Source organism: Erythrolamprus reginae, chromosome 10 (assembly GCF_031021105.1).
Source record: "Erythrolamprus reginae isolate rEryReg1 chromosome 10, rEryReg1.hap1, whole genome shotgun sequence".
NCBI classification, from domain to species: Eukaryota; Metazoa; Chordata; class Lepidosauria; order Squamata; family Dipsadidae; genus Erythrolamprus; species Erythrolamprus reginae.
Genome location: NC_091959.1, coordinates 11,013,310 through 11,036,269, shown reverse-complemented (window position 1 = coordinate 11,036,269; position 22,960 = coordinate 11,013,310). Strand labels below are relative to the sequence as shown.

Sequence of the window (22,960 nt, the reverse complement as noted above, 5' to 3'; positions counted from 1 at the left end):
ACATTGTTTTGTCTTACGAACATTTCACCTTACGAACCTCCTCCGGGAACCAATTAAGTTCGTAAGACGAGGTATTACTGTATATATATTTTATGAACACATTTTAACTTGCATGAATAAAATTACTCTTTGTAAACAGTTTATTTGGTAAGTTTTTTTACTTTACTTTCCTTTATATGCACAATTTGTATGACTTTTGAGGGTACCCTGTAGCTTAAAAATTTGACGTGATAGACAAAAACTGTGGTTATTTTTGGATCCAGAGGCCAAAAGTTAATTGAAAACAAATCACAGATCTAAGTCAATGAAATTGCTGTTTCCTAGTGAATAGGGAAGGTAATTTAAAAAGGTAACTTTTAAAAAAAAAAGTTAATCCTATACCATCACTGCCTCGAGAGGTAGTGGATCGGACATCGAGGGAACCTTTTCTTTTGTCTTTGTGCCTACAGGTCTGGATATCTGTAAAAATGAAGAGAATAGACCATGACTCCAGTGAGAAAGTACATCTCCATCCTGAAGAGGTAGGAAGAGCCTTCTCTGTGGCAGCCCCGACCCTCTGGAACCAGCTCCTCCCTGAGATTAGAACTGCCCCCGCCCTCCTTGCCTTTTGTAAACTCCTTAAAACCCACCTCTGCCGTCAGGCATGCGGAAACTGAAATAACTTCCCCAAGCCTATATTGTTTATGTATGGTATGTTGTGTGCATGTTTTTTAAATTATGGTTTTTTAGTTTTAATTATTAGATTTGTATTGTACATTGTTTTTCTATTACTGTTGTGAGCCACCCCGAGTCTACGGAGAGGGTTCGGCATACAAATTTAATAAATAAATAAATAAATAAACTTGGTTTTGATCTCTCCTGAAACTTGTCTGTGGACCACAAATTCTTAAACTTTTGTCTTCAGTGCATTGGAATCGGTTGCTTAGCCGAGACACTTGGTTCTATCTCAATGGTTAAGATCAATTCTGCCTTGAATTAAGAACGTGAAATAAATCAGGGACCTAAGATTGCTGTGCAAATATTATTGCTTTTCTACAGCCGTATCACATCTGCTTCAGTCTCCTTGCTACAATTCCTAAAGTCAGTGCATCGAAACCTTCCCTTCTCAAACCATGGCTGTGTTTGCACAAATTGCAAGGCCCAAACAAAGAGTCTTCGGAGAGGGGCGGCATACAAATCCAAATAATAAATAAATATATTGTTTTACACATTAATCCAAAGGTGAGCTCAGTTCACCTTTAGTTCATCTGCCTGGATAGCTTCAAGGCAGGATTAGACAGATTCATGGATGCCAAGTGTATCCATGGTGGTTATTGAAACAGATGTCCAAGTGCCGCCTCTATGTTGGTTGAGGCAGGCAGGATTCCCTTGGTACCATTTGTTGGGGGTCAAGGGAAAGGGAGGGTCTTGCCTTCTCTCTCTGCTCAAGATCCCCATGCACAATTGATGGGCCACTGTGGGACACAGAATGCTGGACTTGATGGGCTTTGGCCCAACTCATCATGGCTCTTATGTTCTTACGTTCAAGAGCTAAAATTCCTACCACTGCAGAACCCTGCACAATTGGGTGTAATTTACTAAGCATTCCACTGTTAATACCCCTAATCAGGCTCTTCCAAAACACACCTAGAAAACACCCTCTTTTTGTTAAGAGAGAGAGAGAGAGAGAGAAAAGCTACACTGACACATAGTCAATTAGCAAAGAATAACACAAGCAATTATTGAAACGCAACCAATTTTGTACAGTTGCAATGTTATACCTGTCTGGGACTCGGCTTGAACCCGTTCACAGATTCTTTCCACCTAGGTACGAATCAGAGGAAAAAGAACAATTAACATTTATTTGATTGATTGATTGATTGATTGATTGATTGATTGATTTGATTTGTATGCCACCCCTCTCCGAAGACTCGGGATTCAGCATACAATATAAAACAGTGAATACAGAGACAAATTTAACTAATTAAAAACTACGTAAGCTAAAAAACCCCAATATATTAAAAATCAATCAAACAAATTCAAATCGCAGCCATGCATCACAAATATTGGTCTAGATCTAATTGCCCCAAGCTTGGCAGCATAGATGAGTCTTTAGACTCTTGGGGAAGGCGAGGAGGGTGGGGGCAGTATGAATCTCTGGGGGCAGCTGATTCCAGAGGGCCGGGGCCCCCACAGAGAAGGCTCTTCCCCTATGTCCCGCCAAGCGACATTTTCTGATTGACGGGACCTGGAGAAGGCCAACTCTGTGGGACCTAACCGGTCGCTGAGATTCATACGGCAGAAGGCAGTTGTAAGAATCAACCTGCGATTGCATTTTTTAAAAATTATCATTGAGGAGTTGAATGGCTTGAAACTGAGTTAATTAAATACATAAATTCGTTATGCTTTCTATTATTATTGACCATCACACAGTCAGCCAGATGTTCAGACTGTCTGTGACAGACTGTCTGGTTGATGGTGTTACAGATACCATCGCAGGTTGAAATTATTATCATTCTAAACTTTTATTCATTAAGCATGAAACTCAGTCAACTGAACATTTAAAAATCTTTTTGTGATTATTATTATTGTTGTTGTTGTTGCTTACCTTATTGTTGTCGTTGCACGGTCGACTAAGTGACACATAGTGTCTAATTTTTCTGCAGGAATCAAAACAAAAGAATGGAATGAGAACAATGTTGGTCTCCAACCAGTTAACTGGCTCCAGTTGTCATTTGCTGACCGCTAAATCTTTTTTTATAAAATAAAATGCAGTCTAGACAAGGAAGAGGGGCAGGATTCTGCCTTTTTGTGATCATTTGGGATCTCTGGGTTCCTTGTAAATCCCATTGTGTCCAGTTTTATGATGATAGGTGGTAGGTAGGTAGGGGGAGAGAGAGAGAGAGAAAGAGAGAGAGATGATAAATGATAGACAGACAGACAGACAGACAGATGATAATTGATTGATTGGTTGATTGAGAGACAGACAGACAGACAGAAAGACAGACAGATACATAGATAATGATATATGATACATAGATATATGACTGATAGATAGATAGATAGATAGATAGATAAAGAAAGATAGATAGATAGATAGATAGATAGATAGATAGATAGACAGACAGACAGACAGATGATAAATGATTGATTGATTGATTGATTGATTGATTGATAGAGAGAGAGAGAGAGAGAGAGACAGACAGAGATACAGACAGATAGATGATAAATGATTGTTTGATTGATTGATAGAGAGAGAGAGAGACAGACAGAAAGACAGACAGATAGATAATGATAAATGATAGATAGAAATATGATAGATAGATAGATAGATAGATAGATAGATAGATAGATAGATAGAGACTGAGAGAGAGAGAGACAGACAGACAGATAATGATAAATGATAGATAGATATATGATAGATATGTGATAGATAGACAGACAGACAGACAGATGATAGATAGATGTTAGTTGATATAAATGACTGATTGATTGATTGATTGATCGATAGATGGAAGATAGATGATAGATATATAAATGATAGATGGAAGGTAGGTAGGTAGGTAGGTAGGTAGATAGATAGATAGATAGATAGAAAGAAAGAAAGATAGATAGATAGATATAGATAGAAAGAAAGATAGATAGATAGATAGATAGATAGATAGATAGATAGATAGATAGATAGATAGATAGATAGATCTTCAGAGATGACAGTATGTATGTATATATGTATATCATGTATCTATTTTGCAAAGATTATTAAGCAAATTTCTGCTGTTAACTGAATCCTGTGGTTGTTAGGCAAAGCAGATTTCCCCCACTTGACTTTGCTTGCTGTTAGCCAGTTGGAAAGGTTTGCAAATAACAACCACGTGCCCTCTGGACTTTGCCACTGTTGTATAAATACAGCTCAAATTCTGTAGGGATGCTACCACGGTCATAAGTGTGAGGCAAGGCTGTAAGTCATTTTTTTATCAGTTCTGTTGCAAGGTCGAATGCGCTCTGAATGAATGGTTAGAAGTTGAAGACTAACTAGAAGTTTAGGAGTGTTTAATTTCCAATTCTGGATGTGATGGGAAGCTGTTCTCCACAAACATCTGCCTACTTTTCATAGTAGAGATGCCGTCAATGTTAAGACAAGCCAGCAAAGAGCCTGTTTGGGGCAGGGGTTAAGGCGTCGGGCTAGGGCAGTGTTTTTCAACCAGTGTGCCGCGGCACACTAGTGTGCCATGCGACATGGTCAGGTGTGCCGCGAAGCTCAGAGAGAGAAAGAAAGCAAGAGAGAGAGATAAAGAAAGCAAGAGAGAGAGAGAGAGCAAGAGAGAGAAAGAAAGCAAGAGAGAGAAAGAGAGGGAGGGAAGGAGAGAGAGAGAAAGACATAGAGGGAGGTAGGGAGGGAGAAAGAAAGAGAGCAAAAAAGAGAGGAAGGAAGAAAAAGAAAGGGGGATGGAGAGAGAGAAAGAAAGAGGAAGGAAGAGAGAGAAATAGAGTGAAAGGGAGGAAGAGAGAGAGAGATGTGACCCAGGGTTTCGTAAATGTAAAAAATGTGCCGCGGCTCAAAAAAGGTTGAAAATCACTGGGCTAGGGAACAGGAGGCTGCGAGTTCTAGTCTTGCCTTGGATGCAAAGCCAAAACTTGGTGACTCTTGGCTCAGTTGCTCCCTGAAAACAAAGGAATCAAGAGCAAACCCTGTCTGAAAAACCTTGCCCTGAAAGCTGCAGGGATCAAACCAGGCACCCCACCAGCAGTCCAAAAATTCAACTTGAAACTTAACGCAACAAGACTTACCCTCCCTGTCCAATGACAGGTATGATTTTCACATTTTGTTGTATGCTCTCGCCGTTTTTCTTTTTGGTATAGTACGTTCCTTGCCATTCCTGTTAAATCAATAAAGAGGAATGTTCTACTCAGTAGTGAAATCCATTTTTTAAACTACCGGTTCGGTGGACGTGGCTTGGTGGATGTGGCAGGGGAAGGATACTGCAAAATGTCCATTCCCTCCCCACTCCAGGGGAAGGGTACTGCAAAATCTCCATTTCTACCACCCTCCGGGAAAGGATACTGCAAAATCTCCATTCCCTCCTCATTCCAGGGGAAGGATACTGCAAAATCTCCATTCCCTCCTCACTCCAGGGGAAGGATACTGCAAAATGTTCATTCCCTCCTCGCTCCAGGGGAAGGATACTGCAAAATGTCCATTCCCTCCTCACTCCAGGGGAAGGATCCTGCAAAATGTCCATTCCCTCCCTACTCCAGGGGAAGGATACTGCAAAATCCCCATTCCTTCCCCACTCCAGGGGAAGGATACTGCAAAATCCCCATTCCCTCCCCACTCCAGGGGAAGGATACTGCAAACTCTACATTCCCACCCCACTCTAGGATTGGATACTTCAAAATCTCCATTCCCTCCCCACTCCAGGGAAAGGATACTGCAAAATCTCAATTCCCTCCTCACTCCAGGGGAAGGATAATGCAAAATGTTCATTCCCTCCCCACTCCAGGGGAAGGGTACTGTAAAATCCCCATTCCCTCCCCACTCCAGGGGAAGGATCCTGCAAAATCTCCATTCCCACCACACTCCAGGGGAAGGATCCTGCAAAATCTCCATTCCCACCACACTCCAGGGGAAGGATCCTGCAAAATCTCCATTCCCTCCCTACTCCAGGGGAAGGATACTGCAAAATCCCCATTCCTTCCCCACTCCAGGGGAAGGATACTTCAAAATGTCCATTCCCACCACACTCCAGGGGAAGGATACTTCAAAATGTCCATTCCCACCACACTCCAGGGGAAGGATCCTGCAAAATCTCCATTCCATCCTGACTCCAGGGGAAGGATCCTGCAAAATCTCCCATTCCCTCCCCACTCCAGGAGAAGGATACTGCAAAATCTCCATTCCCACCACACTCCAGGGGAAGAGTACTGCAAAATCTCCATTCCCACCACACTCCAGGGGAAGGATACTGCAAAATCCCCATTCCCTCCCCACTCCAGGGGAAGGATACTGCAAAATCTCCATTCCCACCACACTCCAGGAGAAGGATACTTCAAAATATCCATCCCCTCCCCACTCCAGGGGAAGAGTACTGCAAAATCCCCATTCCCACCCCACTACAGGGGAAGGATCCTGCAAAATCTCCATTCCCTCCCCACTCCAGTGGAAGGATATTGCAAAATGTTCATTCCCACCCCACTCTGAGGCCAGATAGAGGTGGTATTTATTTATTTATTTATTTATTTGTTTGTTTGTTTGTTTGTTTGTTTGTTTGTTTGTTTATTATTTATTAGATTTGTATGCCGCCCCTCTACGAAGACTCGGGACGGCTCACAGCAACAATAAAAAACAATATAACAGTTGAACAAATCTAATATTATTTGCCGGTTCTCTGAACTACTCAAAATTTTCGCTACCAGATCTCCAAAACCTGCTGGATTTTCACCCCTGGTTCTACTGCCCATTCTCAAAGCACATCTTTTGACTGTTTTTTGTACTGATTTTGGATGGTTTTCCTAGTGCGAAAAGCCTGCTTTGGGAGGGTTAGCGAACTCATTCTTTCCTAGGCTTGGCACAATGTTGTACTGTTTGCTGTAACCTCTCCCTGAGCTTCTGTTTGACTTTGTTGCTTCACTGAAATCTTTCCCCCTCGGTCTTACCCCACTTGACTTCTAGCTGGAACTTTCTGTTGTATACATTACAGCTAATTACCCCCGAAGGCCACCAACATTGAATTAAAATTGTGATGACATTTTGAACAAAGCGGTGGAAAATTTTGAGAGCTTTTAGCACATACATGCTGGATGCTTTTCAATGCTTCTTTAGTTCTTTGGGGGGGGAAATACAACGTATTCGCTTGATGCAACTAATATTGTAGCTCAGGGTTGAAATGAGGGGTTCTTGGGTTTTCTGAGATTGGTTGTTTTCTTGTAGATGTTTCATTACCCAAACTAGGTTGTTGTTGTTGTTGTTGTTTATTATTATTATTATTATTATTATTATTATTATTATTATTATTATTATTATTTCAGTACAACACAGCAAACAAGATCACTATGCTGGATTTCGTATAATAATAATAATAATAATAATAATAATAATAATAATTATTATTATTATTATTATTATTATTATTATTATTATTTCAGTACAACACAGCAAACGAGATCACTATTTGGAGTACTGTGTTCAGTCCTGGAGACTTCAGCTACAAAAAGATATTGATAAAATTGAACGGGTCCAAAGACGGGCTACAAGAATGGTGGAAGGTCTTAAGTATAAAACGTATCAGGAAAGACTTAATGAACTCAACCTGTATAGTCTGGAGGACAGAAGGAAAAGGGGGGACATGATCGAAACATTTCAATATGTTAAAGGGTTAAATAAGGTTCAGGAGGGAAGTGTTTTTAATAGGAAAGTGAACACAAGAACAAGGGGACACAATCTGAAGTTAGTTGGGGGAAAGATCAAAGGCAACATGAGAAAATATTATTTTACTGAAAGAGTAGTAGATCTTTGGAACAAACTTCCAGCAGACGTAGTTGGTAAATCCACAGTCACTGAATTTAAACATGCCTGGGATAAACATATATCCATTGTAAGATAAAATACAGGAAATAGTATAAGGGCAGACTAGATGGACCATGAGGCCTTTTTCTGCCGTCAGTCTTCTGTTTCTATGTTTCTATACTATGCTGGATTTCGTATAATAATAATAATAATAATAATTATTATTATTATTATTATTATTATTATTATTATTATTATTATTATTATTATTATTTCAGTACAACACAGCAAACGAGATCACTGTGCTGGATTTCGTTTATTATTATTATTATTATTATTATTATTATTATTATTATTATTATTATTATTATTATTATTTCAGTACAACACAGCAAACGAGATCACTGTGCTGGATTTCGTTTATTATTATTATTATTATTATTATTATTATTATTATTATTATTATTATTATTATTATTTCAGTACAACACAGCAAACGAGATCACTGTGCTGGATTTCGTTTATTATTATTATTATTATTATTATTATTATTATTATTATTATTATTATTATTATTATTGTAAAAATATGTTTATTGGTTATATACATTAAAAACAGGGTACAGAAAAGTAAAGGGAATATATATAATGTACATTCTAGCAATTATAGTTTACTTATATGGCATGCATGATTGGGGAAGGAGAGGGAAAGAAAGGGAAAGGTATTTGATATGAACACCTTGTCTTGTCAATACTGTTTTGTATTGTTTCTTTGTATATATTTGTATATAATCAATAAACATTATTTTTTTTAAAAAAAAAAAAGAAGGGAAAGAAATACAAGAGGAGGAGGGATAGAAAAACAGAGCAAGAGAAGAGTAGTAAGAAGAGTGTGTGGGGACAGCGTTAGAGCTGGGGCTTCTATGTTTTGCGGCCTGTGGTTTAAGCATATAGGTGGTATAGATTTTCCTGAAGTTATTATTATTATTAATTTATTAGATTTGTATGCCGCCCCTCTCCGGAGACTCGGGGCGGCTCACAGCAACAATAAAACAATGTCCAACAAATCTAATAATTTAAAAACTCTAAAAAACCCTTATTAAAGGCAAACATACACACAAACATACCATGCATAAACTGTATAGGCCCGGGGGGAGATGTCTCAATTCCCCCATGTCTGACGGCAGAGGTGGATTTGTATGCCGCCCCTGTCCGCAGACTCGGGGCGGCTAACAACAATGATAAAAAACAACATGTAACAATCCAATTTAATAAAACAACTAAAAACCCTTATTATAAGGCGTTTACCAAAGGCAAGGAGGGCGGGGGCAGTTCTAATCTCCAGGGGGAGCTGGTTCCAGAGGGTCGGGGCCGCCACAGAGAAGGCTCTTCCCCTGGGTCCTGCCAAACGACATTGTTTAGTCGACGGGACCCGGAGAAGGCCAACTCCGTGGGACCTAACCGGTTGCTGGGATTCTTGTGGCAGAAGGCGGTCCCGGAGATATTCTGGTCCGATGCCATGAAGGGCTTTATAGGTCATAACCAACACTTTGAATATCATCAGTGCTAGTCTGGCTATCTATAGACTACCACTGATGATGTTACCTACTTGGGTAATGAAACGTCTCTTCGAAAACAACCAAGCTTAGAGAGCGTCAAAGAACCCTCAAAGCTCTTTCCATTCCTGCTCACTTCCATAACCTCATTTGCAATGATGAACTGCAACCTTCAAGTAGGGGATGGCCCCCAAATTCACAGCTATACTTCCCAATAGAGTCCCAAACTATAGCAGTAACATTTATCATACCCCAAGTAACTAAGTTAAAAACAAAGAGGAAATATAAATTCTCAGTGAAAAGCTTCTTTTTTATTTATATTGCTCAAAAAAATAAAGGGAACACTTAAACAACACAATATAACTCCAAGTAAATCAAACATCTGTGAAATCAAACTGTCCACTTAGGAAGCAACACTGATTGACGATCAATTTCACCTGCTGTTGTGCACATTCAACTTTGTACATAACAAAGTATTCAATGAGAATATTTCATTCATTCAGATCTAGGATGTGTTCTTTGAGTGTTCCCTTTATTTTTTTGAGCAGTGTGTGTATTAAATTGCCATATATTATAATATTCAGTTCCTTCTCTTTAATTGCAAGTGTTAACCTATTCATTTCTGTACATTGCAATATTTTCCTAATCAAGTTCTCATCCATAGGAATCTCTTCACTTTTCCAGTTTTGTGCAAATACAATTCTAGCTGCAGTTAATACATGAATAATCAGATATACCTCTTCTTTACTATAAGTTTCTGATAAAATCCCCAGCAAGAATATTTCAGGTTTCAAACAATAAACTGTTGTACCATCTTCTCCTATCACCTATGTATTTTTGTCCACCAGATACCTGGGTCGTATTATCATATGTGGTGGACATGTGTAGAAGGAGATATACCTTTAGTCCAGTGGTGGGTTTCACTCACCTTTGCTACTGATTTAGGTATGGGAGTTATAAGGATATACAGTGGTACCTCTACCTAAGAACGCCTCTACTTACAAACTTTTCTAGATAAGAACCTGGTGTACAATATATTTTTTGCCTCTTCTCAAGAACCATTTTCTACTTACAAATCCAAGTCTCCAAAACTGTAATCGGAAAAGGCAGGGAGAACCCTCCATGGGGCCCCTCTAGGAATCTCCTGGGAGGAAACAGGGCCAGAAAAGGCAGGGAGAAGCCTCTGTGGGGCCTCTCTAGGAATCTCCTAGGAGGAAACGGGGCCTCCATCCTTGCTGTGGTTTCCCCAATCACACATATTATTTGCTTTTAAATTGATTCCTATGGGGAAAATGGCTTCTTCTTACAAGCTTTTCTGCTTAAGAACCTGGTCACGGAACAAATTAAGTTCGTAAGTAGAGGTACCACTGTATTTTATCACCTCTAGTCTTTCCCCTTCCAAATTAGAAGAGGCTAGAAATGGAATCCTAGGAGTTCTAGTATCACCTTTCATAGGGTGACCAGGCACATTCTCTCAGCCCTAGAAAGGGGACAACGGCATACCCATTATGAATGACCTTGCCACACAAAACCAGGTCCATGTCTACCTTTTCAAACTTGATGCAAGAATTAATAGTGTCAAGGAAATCAGCTTTTTTTTCATTTGTAGGCACTTCTGTTAGTTCCTTCCCTATCAATTCGCCTTTCTGGTAGCCCATCACCGCTTCAAACGCAGGATTGACGTACTACGGAAACAGTAAGAAAAGAAGAAGAAACAAGTGAGAATTTAACATCAGCCTGAGCAACGATCTAATATTTAGGCTTGACGCACATTTTCTAAAACTGTTTAGAGCTCTTTTCAGGAAGGCAGATCTTGAAATGGAGTGAAGGGCAGAGGCTGTCCTATTAGGGGGAACCCAGGAGTAAAGCTTAGTCTGCCTTCTCTCTCTAGTAATCTTAAAATCAAGCTTTTCTCTTTTAAAAACTGTGCTACGTGACTTTAGGTCACCCAAACCAAATCTAACCCTCACTGGCCAAAACTGGTTTCGATTGTAAACCAACTGGTTCTGCTAACTTTCAGTCCCACAAAATCTCAAAGGTCCTCTGGATGTGGCAGAATTATAACCACCAGCTAACTCAGACATCATAGCCGGGAATGAGGTGTGCTAGGAGATACAGATAAGTCCCATCAGGAAAAAATAAAACGGAAGCATTTTGCAACCGTGTCCATTGTTGGAAGCATTAACCAGCATTTGTCTACAAAAAGATATTGGCAAAATTGAATGGGTCCAAAGACGGGCTACAAGAATGGTGGAAGGTCTTAAGCATAAAACGTATCAGGAAAGACTTCATGAACTCCATCTGTATAGTCTGGAGGACAGAAGGAAAAGGGGGGACATGATCGAAACATTTAAATATGTCAAAGGGTTAAATAAGGTCCAGGAGGGAAGTGTTTTTAATAGGAATGTGAACATAAGAACAAGGGGACACAATCTGAAGTTAGTTGGGGGAAAGATCAAAACCAACATGAGAAAATATTATTTTGCTGAAAGAGTAGTAGATCCTTGGAACAAACTTCCAGCAGACGTGGTTGGTAAATCTACAGTAACTGAATTTAAACATGCCTGGGATAAACATATATCCATCCTAAGATAAAATACAGAAAATAGTATAAGGGCAGACTAGATGGACCATGAGGTCTTTTTCTGCTGTCAATCTTCTATGTTTCTATGTCTGGGCGGTGTCTCGAACCAAATCACATTTTGATTCTGCTAAATATGATCCTGCTATTTGCAACCCTAAAAAAGATGCATAAAAGACTCAAAGGATCTTATTTGTCTCTACTCACAGTCACTCATGCCCTCATCACTTCGAGGTTCAACTACTGCAATGCTCTATACATGGGGCTACCTTTGAAGAGTGTTCGGAAACTACAAATTGTGCAGAATGCAGCCGTATGAGCTGTCACGGGCCGACCCAGAAATGCCCATGTTTCCCCAGCACTCCGCGGACTGTATTGGCTACCGATTGGTTTCAGGACTCAATTCAAAGTGTTGGTTATGACCTATAAAGCCCAACATGCCAGATTACTTATGGGACCACCTCCTGCCGCATGAATCCTAGTGACCGGTTAGGTCCCACAAAGTCGGACTTCTCCCGGTCCCATCAACTAAACAATGTCGCTTGGTGGGACCTAGGAGAAGAGTCTTCTCCGTGGGGGCCCCGGCCCTGTAGAATCAGCTCCCCCCAGAGATTCATACTGCCCCCACCCTCCTCGCTTTCCGTAAGAGCCTAAAGACTAATCTATGCCGCCAGGCTTGGGGTCATTGATTGTGTGCATTTTAATTGGGTTTTTTGGGTTTTAGATTTAATTCTTAACTTTAATTAATTGTATTTTGATGTACATTGTCTTTTTAATATGTTGTAAGCCTCCCCGAGTCCTCGGAGAGGGGTGGAATATAAATCCGATTAATAAAAGCAAACAAATAAATAAATTTTTAAATGTGTATACCTGAACTTTTGAGATGAGAAAGATAAGCATCATTGAAGTTTTTAATGACCTTGGGCTAAATAGAAATGCAGCCTGCAAAAATAAGCCCTTGTTTAAAACAAAAGGTTCTTAAAATTTATTTTTCCCTCTCCACGGAAAGGTCAGAAAAACATGCACTACGTTAAGAACAGTTTCTAAGGCAATTCAGCGCGCTCAGACGTATATATTTTATGTCCCTACATGCCTATCTGTGTGCAGGAGTTTACAGGGTGTCCAGGGGGCAAGCATTTTGAAATTCCCTGATATTTCCCTGACATTTCCCTCTAACTTGCAATCTAGTTAAGGTGTGATCGTAGATGACATCATACCAAAGGGCTAAGCCATGGAGAAATATTGGTAGCTGAGGAAGCAAGATGTTGCCACAGTTATTTATTTATTTTTATTTATTTATTATTTAGATTTGTATGCCGCCCCTCTCCGTAGACTCGGGGCGGCTCACAACAAAGTGAAACAATTTACAACAAATCTAAATTACAGTTTAAAAATATTTTAAAAACCCCATTTTCTAAACAAACATACATCCAGACATACCATTCATAAATTGTATATGCCCGGGGGAGATGTCTCAGTTCCCCCATGCCTGATGACAAAGGTGGGTCTTAGGAGCTTACGAAAGGCAAGGAGAGTAGGGGCAGTTCTAATCTCCGGGGGGAGTTGGTTCCAGAGGGTCGGGGCCGCCACAGAGAAGGCTCTTCCCCTGGGGCCCGCCAACCGACATTGTTTAGTTGACAGGACCCAGAGAAGGCCCACTCTGTGGGACCTAATCGGTCGCTGGGATTCGTGCGGCAGCAGGCGGTCTCGGAGATATTCTGGTCCAGTGCCATGAAGGGCTTTAAAGATCATAACCAACACTTTGAATTGTGACCGGAAATTGATCGGCAACCAATGCAGACTGCGGAGTGTTGGTGAAACATGGGCATACCTAGGTAAGCCCATGACTGCTCTCGCAGCTGCATTCTGCACGATCTGGAGTTTCCGAACACTTTTCAAAGGTAGCCCCATGTAGAGAGCATTACAGTAGTCGAACCTCGAGGTGATGAGGGCATGAGTGACTGTGAGCAGGGAGTCCCGGTCCAGATAGGGCCGCAACTGGTGCACCAGGCGAACCTGGGCAAACGTCCCCCTCGCCACAGCTGAAAGATGGTTCTCTAATGTGAGCTGTGGATCGAGGAGGACGCCCAAGTTGCGGACCCTCTCCGAGGGGGTCAATAATTCCCCTCCCCCAGGGTAATGGAAGGACAGATGGAATTGTCCTTGGGAGGCAGAACCCACAGCCACTCCGTCTTATCCGTTTGAGTCTGTTGAGTTTGAGTCTGTTGAGTTTGAGTCTGTTGACACCCATCCAGGCCCCAACAGCCTCCAGACACTGGCACATCACTTCCACTGCGTTATGCTCATTTTTGTTTGACTCTGCCAGGCAGTGGAATCCGTAGTTGGTTTTTTTATGTGATTTTTCCCTGACTTTTAAACATTTTAATACAGTGATTTCCCCCCCTGATTTTTTCTGTTTTTTTCACGAATTCCCTGATATTTCCCGAACCGCCGATTTCCCTGATAATTCCCTGATTCCCCTGTTTTCCAGGTTTGCTGGATAAGCAGAAGAATAAAACCGTACAAAACCACAAGACAAATATCTGACACTCATAGGGAAAAAAAACAAGAACCCGAGCAAACCTGTATTACATGGTCTTCACTTGTAATCTCTGTGGCTTCTTGGCTTTTCTCTAGCGCTGTAAATATTGAATTACAAGCCCTGAAATGCAAAAGAATGAAAGAAAAAAAAGGAGGGGACACGTTAGATCTAAATCACATAGACTTTTCAACATCTAGATATAAAAGAATGCCCTGGAACGGAACCTATTCATAAACGAAACGAGAACAAACCGATCGGAAGGTGCCGTGAAATCTTGCAGGCTTTAAGAAGACTGGACGGTTGCCCAAGGCAGATGTTTTAGTTCAGTTTCCTGAGTTCAGCAGGAGATTCAATTTGAAAGCTAAACAGCTGTTTTCAGTTCTAGGTATTTTCAATCTTTCCAAGTGGAACCTTCCAGTCATTCCATTACATGCAAACCAGGGGTGGGCTGCTGGGGGCTCACAGGGTGTCGGGGAGAACTTCTAGCTGAGATTCGGAACCCCCAAATCCCACCCCTGGCTTTCCCCGCCCATCCAGGAGTCACCATGTGGCCTGTTTTGGATGCAGGTAAGTTCAAGGTGTGCATGGAGGCTTGGGAAAGCGAAAAAAGGGGAGGCCATTCCAGAAGGATACTGCAAATCTCCATTCCCTCCCGACTCCAGGGGGAAGGATATTGCCATCCCGATTCCCTGCCCACTCCTTAGGGAAGGATACTGCAAAATCCCCAGTCCTGCTGGAAGGATACTGCAAAATCTACATTCCCTCCCGACTCCAGGGGTAAGGATATTGCCGTCCCAATTCCCTGCCCACTCCTGGGGGAAGGATACTGAAAAATCTCCATTCCCTCCCGACTCCAGGGGGAAGGATATTGCCATCCCGATTCCCTGCCCACTCCTTGGGAAAGGATACCACAAAATCCCCACTCCTGCTGGAAGGATACTGCAAAATCTACATTCCCTACCCATCCTGGAGGAAGAATACTGCAAAATCCCCATTCCTGGGGAAAGGATACTGCAAAATCTACATTCCCTCCCGACTCCAGGGGTAAGGATATTGCCGTCCCGATTCCCTGCCCACTCCTGGGGGAAGGATACTGCAAAATCTCCATTCCCTCCCAACTCCAGGGGGAAGGATATTGCCGTCCCGATTCCCAGCCCACTTCTGGGGGAAGGATACTGCAAAATCTCCATTCCCTCCCGACTGCAGGGGGAAGGATATTGCTGTCCCGATTCCCTGCCCACTTCTGGGGGAAGGATACTGCAAAATCTCCATTCCCTCCCGACTGCAGGGGGAAGGATATTGCCGTCCCAATTCCCTGTCACTTCTGGGGGAAGGATACTGCAAAATCTCCATTCCCTCCTGACTCCAGGGGGAGGGATATTGCCATCCCGATTCCCTGCCCACTCCAGAGGGAAGGATATTGCCGTCCCGATTCCCTGCCCACTCCTGGGGGAAGGATACTGCAAAATCTCCATTCCCTCCCAACTCCAGGGGGAGGGACATTGCCGTCCCGATTCCCTGCCCACTCCTGGGGGAAGGATACTGCAAAATCTCCATTCCCTCCTGACTCCAGGGGGAAGGATATTGCCGTCCCGATTCCCTGCCCACTTCTGGGGGAAGGATACTGCAAAATCTCCATTCCCTCCTGACTCCAGGGGGAGGGACATTGCCGTCCCGATTCCCTGCCCACTCCTGGGGGAAGGATACTGCAAAATCTCCATTCCCTCCTGACTCCAGGGGGAGGGACATTGCCATCCTGATTCCCTGCCCACTTCTGGGGGAAGGATACTGCAAAATCTCCATTCCCTCTCGACTCCAGGGGGAAGGATATTGCCGTCCCGATTCCCTGCCCACTTCTGGGGAAAGGATACCGCAAAATCCCCACTCCTGGGGGAAGGATACTGCAAAATCTCCATTCCCATCCCATTCTGGGGCTAGTCAGAGGTGGTATTTGCCGGTTCCCTGAACTACTCAAAATTTCCGCTGCCAGTTCTCCAGAGCTTGTCAGAACCTGCTGGATTTCACCCCTGGCTCAAATCCCAACCAATTCCTCTGTTGGTGAAGACAGATTTTTTCCCCCTGTGCGAAGAATATTAAAATGAGATAGGCAGGATTACCTTAGTTTAAATTGTGCCTGTACTTCTCCAAATTCCAACTGTATGAGTTCATTATAACAAGCCATGATGTTCGAGTTTTCAACATATCTCTGGTTGTGGGAGAGGAAAAAAGGATGTCAACTTCAAAAGACCCTCTCTATTCCATTCATGCAGCTAGTTTCACTTTCAGTTTAGCCCTTGGCCGGCCTGTGCTGAGTTGCTTGGCTTAATGGGTTCTGTTTTGTTTAATGCAAGGAGGTAAATTGCTGGAAGGCAGAGGCCAAAGGCTGGGGGTGGCAACATTCGGTGTATAAGCCGCACCCAAGTTTTCACCTAGTTTTTGTGTGGGTGGTGGTGGTAAAAAGGTACGAAAAATACGATATACATATATATCGATATGCATACGCATATACAGGGTGCGTTCCAAAAGTTATGCAATTATTTTTTTAAAAGTAATTTATTGAACAGATTTGCACAAACACTTAAAATTCTTCAAACTACTGTCCTTGGGTTTCTACACATTTTTTCCAGTGACTCTCCCATGACCGGTACGCGTCCCTGGAAGGCATCTTTTTAATAGATCTTCAGTGTTATGGAGATCGCAATGGCTGTTGCCTCTTCATTTACATATACAGTGGTACCTCTACTTAAGAACTTAATTCGTTCCGTGACCAGGTTCTTAAGTAGAAATGCTCTTAAGTAGAAGCAATTTTCCCCAAAGGAATCAATGTAAAAGCAAATACAGTGGTACCTCATGATACGAACTTAATTGGTTCCAGGAGGAGGTTCGTAAGGTGAAAAGTTCGTAAGACGAAGCAATGTTTCCCATAGGAATCAATGTAAAAGCAAATAATGAATGCAAATCCTTCAGGAAAATCCCAAACTTTAGAAGGGAGGCGAACAGAGGGCAGGGAGGAGCAGCTACAGGGGGCGGGTGGAAGAAGCAAGGCTAGGCTAAAGGGTGAGTGGGAAGGAAGAAAGGCAAGGGGGCGCCCCTCCCTTTTCTTTCTTCAAAAGACACTCTTTCAGTGCCTGCAAGCACGCTGTTCTCTGCAAAGTCTTTCCCCCTCCAAGCCGCCCCTCCCTTTTCTTTCTTCAAAAGACACCTTTTCAGTGCCTGCAAGCATGCTGTTCTCCTACTTTTGTTAATGCAAAGTCTTTCCCCCTGCAAGCCGCCCCTCCCTTTTCTTTCTTCAAAAGACACCTTTTCAGTGCCTGCAAGCACGCTGTTCTCCTACTATTGTTAATGCAAAGTCTTTCCCCCTCCAAGTCGCCCCTCCCTTTTCTTTCTTCAAAAGACACCTTTTCAGTGCCTGCAAGCACGCTGTTCTCCTACTTTTGTTAATGCAAAGTCTTTCCCCCTCCAAGCCGCCCCTCCCTTTTCTTTCTTCAAAAGACACCTTTTCAGTGCCTGCAAGCACGCTGTTCTCCTACTTTTGTTAATGCAAAGTCTTTCCCTCTCCAAGCCGCCCCTCCCTTTTCTTTCTTCAAAAAAGGGGGAAAAAAGAAACCCCTTCATCCCAGCAGCAGCGGCTTGGGTTCGTAAGGTGAAAATAGTTCGGAAGAAGAGGCAAAAAAATCTTAAACACCGGGTTCGTATCTTGAAAAGTTCATTAGAAGAGGCGTTCGTAAGATGAGATACCACTGTAATGCATGCAAACCCATTAGGAAAGAAATAAAAGGTCAGAGTTTGGGTGGGAGGAGGAGGAAGAAGAGGAGGAGGAGAGTCACTGCCGAAGGAAGAAGGTGAGGTGAGGGGAATCAAAAAAATCCAAAACTTTAAGGCTTTAAAAAAAAGAGAGAGACTCTGAGGTGGCGAGGAGGAGCATGCGCCTCCGATACACTCGGTGCGAGGCTGCCTCCCATATACTGCGCCAGAGAGAGAAACCTACAGGGAATGGCAGGAAACTGGCCGGGCCTTCATGCCGCTCTCAAATTTCCTGGGGAATTTTTCCAGGCTCGGATTCTTAAGTAGAAAATGGTTCTTAAGAAGAGGCAAAAAACATCTTGAACACCTCATTCTTATCTAGAAAAGTTCTTAAGTAGAGGCGTTCTTAAGTAGACGTACTTATCATATATCATATACATACACATATGCATATATACACACACATACACAATCTATATAGAAAAGTTGATTATACGGTAAATAAGTAGACCTACTCTTGTGAAGCCTGCAGAAAGAAAGGGCAATAATGAGGACTCCTCGCGATCTGCATGTCTGGTGGGGGGAAAAGAAAAGGAAGAACAGAAAAGATGTTAAGGGGATTTTATTTTCCTGGTTCATCCTTGAAATATTGATCTCTGCAGGCGAGAGGTTGTATATCTCAGAGCAGCAATAAAGAAACGGAAGTCCTTCAAACTTTAAAATTCGGTGGCTTTTGAAAGGTCCATGGAATTCTTTTCTTTTCTCTTTAATGTGGGATAATGGAAGGTCTTTTTCTTCTCTGTCAATTCCCTTCTTCTGTTTTGCTGTCCCTTTGCAGACAGCTGCTATGCTTAGCACTGGTTTGCAAAACCAAATACAGTGTTCCCTCGATTTTCGCGGGAGTTGCGTTCCGAGATCACCCGCGAAAGTTGAATTTCCGCGAAGTAGAGATGCGGAAGTAAATATACTATTTTTGGCTATGAACAGTATCACAAGCCTTCCCTTAACACTTTAAACCCCTAAACTGCAATTTCTCATTCCCTTAGCAACCATTTAGATTATTACTCACCATTTTTATTTATTAAAGTTTATTAAAAAAAATATTTATTAAAGGCGGACGAAAGTTTGGCGATGACGTATGACGTCATCGGGCAGGAAAAACCATGGTATAGGGAAAAAATCAGCAAAGTGTTTTTTAATTAATATTTTTGAAAAACCGTGGTATAGCCGTTTCGCGAAGTTCGAACCCGCGAAAATCGAGGGACCACTGTACTTACTTACTTACTTACTTACTTACTTACTTACTTACTTACTTACTTACTTACTTACTTACTTACTTACTTATTTTGTCCAATACACAATGAGGGTTTTAGTGGGTATATATCTATATACACATAGTAAAATACATGATGAAGGTTATAGAGGAAATACTCATAGTAAAATATATCTAAGAAATAATAGAAAAGAAGGTATAGTAATAGAACATATCAATGAAAGAATAGAAGAAGAGATATAGGAATAGAAGAAAGGTATAGGAGATATAGGAGAGCAATAGGACAGGGGACAGAAGGCACTCTAGTGCACTTGTACTCGCCCCTTACTGACCTCTTAGGAATCTGGATAGGTCAACCGTAGATAATCTAAGGGTAAAGTGTTGGGGGTTTGGGGATGACACTATGGAGTCCGGTAATGAGTTCCACGCTTTGACAACTTGGTTACTGAAGTAATATTTTTTTACAGTCAAGTTTGGAGCGGTTAATATTAAGTTTAAATCTGTTGTGTGCTCTTGTGTTGTTGTGGTTGAAGCTGAAGTAGTCGCCGACAGGCAGGACGTTGCAGCATATGATCTTGTGGGCAATACTTAGATCTTGTTTTAGGCGTCTTAGTTCTAAACTTTCTAGGCCCAGGATTGAAAGTCTAGTCTCGTAGGGGATTCTATTTCGAGTGGTGGAGTGAAGGGCTCTTCTGGTGAAGTATCTTTGGACATTTTCAAGGGTGTTAATGTCTGAGATGCGATATGGGTTCCAAACAGATGAGCTGTATTCGAGGATGGGTCTGGCAAAAGTTTTGTAAGCTCTGGTAAGTAGTGTGAGATTGCCAGAGCAGAAGCTACGTAGGATTAGGTTTACAACTCTTGAAGCCTTCTTGGCTACTCCAATGCAATTATTCTAAACGGTCTCTCCCACTGCACCAACCTTTCAAATTCATAACTTTTCTAGCCTCTACGCTTAAATCACAGCTGCGAGATAGCAACAGTTCCGTTTTTTTAAAAAAAAGAAAAGAAAAGATCAGACGCAAACAGTATTAAAGCAAAAGGTCAGGAGCGCTAGCCGAGAAGGCAGGAGAAAATGTTAAACATTTTCCCAGCCACTACTTTTTAACTCCCGAAAATCAGATATACATATATTTTTTTTCCTCCCAGCCAGGGTTTGAACTTGGAAATGTACTTGGCCGGAGAAGAACTTTCATTTTGGCAGCAAAGGCTTCGTGTTTCGCAAGAATTGCAGATTTTTCATAAAGGCACCGCTTTTTGCTGGACTGATTTAGAGGGCGCATATTCGAATATAAATACAGATGCTAAGACACCACAATCAACATCAGCAATGCCACAGATCTCTATTTATGAAAAGAAGATCACCGTGAATTATCCCCAGCTGGAGCAAAGGGGATGCTTTGATGGAAAGCTGCAGCATTGGCTGGCAAGGCCATGGCCCTTGGCTTTGAGAACGGAGGGAAGGAGGCTTCAGGAGAACGGAGGATAAGAGATGCAATTGTAGAGTTAATGGGAAACAGAACGCAAGAACAATTTAGAGGGGGTAGCTTTATTTACTTACCTGCATGGGCACCAAATATTGTAACAATAATATTAATAACAATAACAATAATAATAATAATAACAACAACAACAACAACAACAACAACAACAACAACAACAGAGTTGGAAGGGACCTTGGAGGTCTTCTAGTCCAGCCCCCTGCTTAGCCAGGAAACCCCACACTACTTCAGACAGATGGTTATCCAACATCTGGCCCGGATTATGGGGGAAGACCCGGATTGTGGGGGCAATATGCTGGCTCTGTTAAAAAGTGCTATTGCTAACATGTTGTAAGCCGCCCTGAGTCTAACGAGAAGGACGGCATAAAAACTGAATGAATGAATGAATGAATGAATGAATGAATGAATGAATGAATGAACGAACGAACGAATAAATAAATAAATAAATGAATGAATGAATGAATAAATAATCTGCTTAAAATCTTCTTTAAAATAATCTGCTTAAAAACTTCCAGTGTTGGATCATTCACAACTTGTGGAGGCAAGCTGTTACACTGATTAATTGTTCTGACTGTCAGGAAATTTCTCCTTAGTTCTAAGTTGCTTCTCTCCTTGTTCAGCTTCCACCCATTGCATAATAATAATAATAATAATAATAATAATAATAATAATAATAATAATAACAACAACAACAACAACAACAACAACAACAACAACAATAACAACAACAGAGTTGGAAGGCACCTTGGAGGTCTTCTAATCCAACCCCCTGCTTAGACAGGAAACCCTACACCACTTCAGACAGATGGTTATCCAACATCATCTTAAAAACTTCCAGTGTTGGAGCATTCACAACTTCTGGAGGCAAGGAGTTCCACCGATCAGGAAATTTCTCCTTAGTTCTAAGTTGCTTCTCTCCTTGTTTAGTTTCCACCCATGGCTTCTTGTCCTTCCCGCAGGTGCTTTGGAGAATAGTCTTCCTTCTTCTTTGTGGCAACCTCTGAGATACTGGAAGGCTGCTATCATATCTCCCCTAGTCCTTCTTCTCAACAAACTTAGTTGCTTCTAAGTTGCTTCTCTCCTTGATTAGTTCTTAGTTCTAAATTGCTTCTCTCCTTGTTTAGTTTCCACCCATTGCTTCTTGTTCTACCCTCAGGTGCTTTGGAGAATAGGTAGATTCCCTCTTCTTTGTGGCAACCCCTGAGATATTAGAAGACTGACTGCTATCCTGTCTCCCCTGGTCCTTCTTTTCATTAAACTAGCCATGCCCAGTTCTTTGTTGCTCTTCTCTAAACTTTTTCTAGAGTCTCAACATCTGTAATCAACAGCATCTTGTAATAGATGGGGAAAATCACCAACCTCTTCCCCCAAACACTCATATTTTAGCAGACACCCAATTCAGAAGACACAGGTCTTCTTCCATCACATGTGACTCCTTCCATAGCTGCACATCCATTCTTGAATATCTTCAGTCACTCTATTTTTGTCTTCTCTGCCTACCAGCCCCATTCCTAAAATTCAAAAGGCCAGGCTGCGCAGCTACAAAGTCAGCTAAAATGTCACTTAAAATCAGAGAGATCCTGTAATAATGTTTCCACACTTACCTACGCACGACCCCGATAATAACAGTGTTTTCAGATGGTTTCGTTGTTCTAATGGACCTTTGGGAGGGGAAAAAGAGAAGGTAAAGAAATTGGGGTGGGTTCCACAACAGGCTTGAAATCAACCTAAGAATATGTCACTGAGGTTCACACAGTTCCTAAATCAGAAGAAAAATACCCAACTCTTAAGAAAGATCAAGAAACCGTTGAGAGGTAGCGGGATGTGGTCATGAAAGTGTTGAACTTGGATGGGAAGACCCAAGTTCTAATCCATCCTTTGACACAATAGTTTTTTGGATGACTGAACCAGTTAGTTGCCCAACCTGAGTCCCCTGGAGAAGGGCAGTCTAGAAATAATAATAATAATAATGATGATGATGATAATAATAATAATAATAATAATAATAATAATAACAACAACAACAAGAAGAAGAAGAAGAAGAAGAAGAAGAAGAAAAAGAAATAGAAGAAATAGAAGAAATAGAAGAAGAAGAAGAAGAAGAAGAAGAAGAAGAAGAAATAGAAGAAATAGAAGAAGAAGAAGAAATAGAAGAAATAGAAGAAGAAGAAGAAGAAGAAGAAATAGAAGAAATAGAAGAAGAAGAAGAAAAAGAAGAAATAGAAGAAGAAGAAGAAGAAGAAGAAGAAGAAATAGAAGAAATAGAAGAAGAAGAAGAAG

The 22,960-nt window shown here is 41.6% G+C and overlaps 1 protein-coding gene across 2 annotated transcripts in view; it reads right to left on the bottom strand.

Annotated features, from left to right (window-relative positions):
* LOC139173550 (high affinity cAMP-specific and IBMX-insensitive 3',5'-cyclic phosphodiesterase 8A-like) overlaps window positions 1–22,960 on the bottom strand; it is a 135,914-nt gene that overhangs the window by 23,261 nt on the left and 89,693 nt on the right. For both annotated transcript variants that reach the window (XM_070763501.1, XM_070763502.1), the window contains exons 4-12: window positions 22,285–22,341; window positions 18,421–18,478; window positions 16,279–16,367; window positions 14,203–14,281; window positions 10,586–10,723; window positions 4,768–4,856; window positions 2,588–2,639; window positions 1,761–1,803; window positions 382–459 (exon numbers count right to left, since the gene is read on the bottom strand). In XM_070763501.1, coding sequence (XP_070619602.1) covers window positions 382–459; window positions 1,761–1,803; window positions 2,588–2,639; window positions 4,768–4,856; window positions 10,586–10,723; window positions 14,203–14,281; window positions 16,279–16,367; window positions 18,421–18,478; window positions 22,285–22,341 — 683 coding nt within the window. The remainder of the gene's footprint in view (window positions 1–381; window positions 460–1,760; window positions 1,804–2,587; window positions 2,640–4,767; window positions 4,857–10,585; window positions 10,724–14,202; window positions 14,282–16,278; window positions 16,368–18,420; window positions 18,479–22,284; window positions 22,342–22,960) is intronic.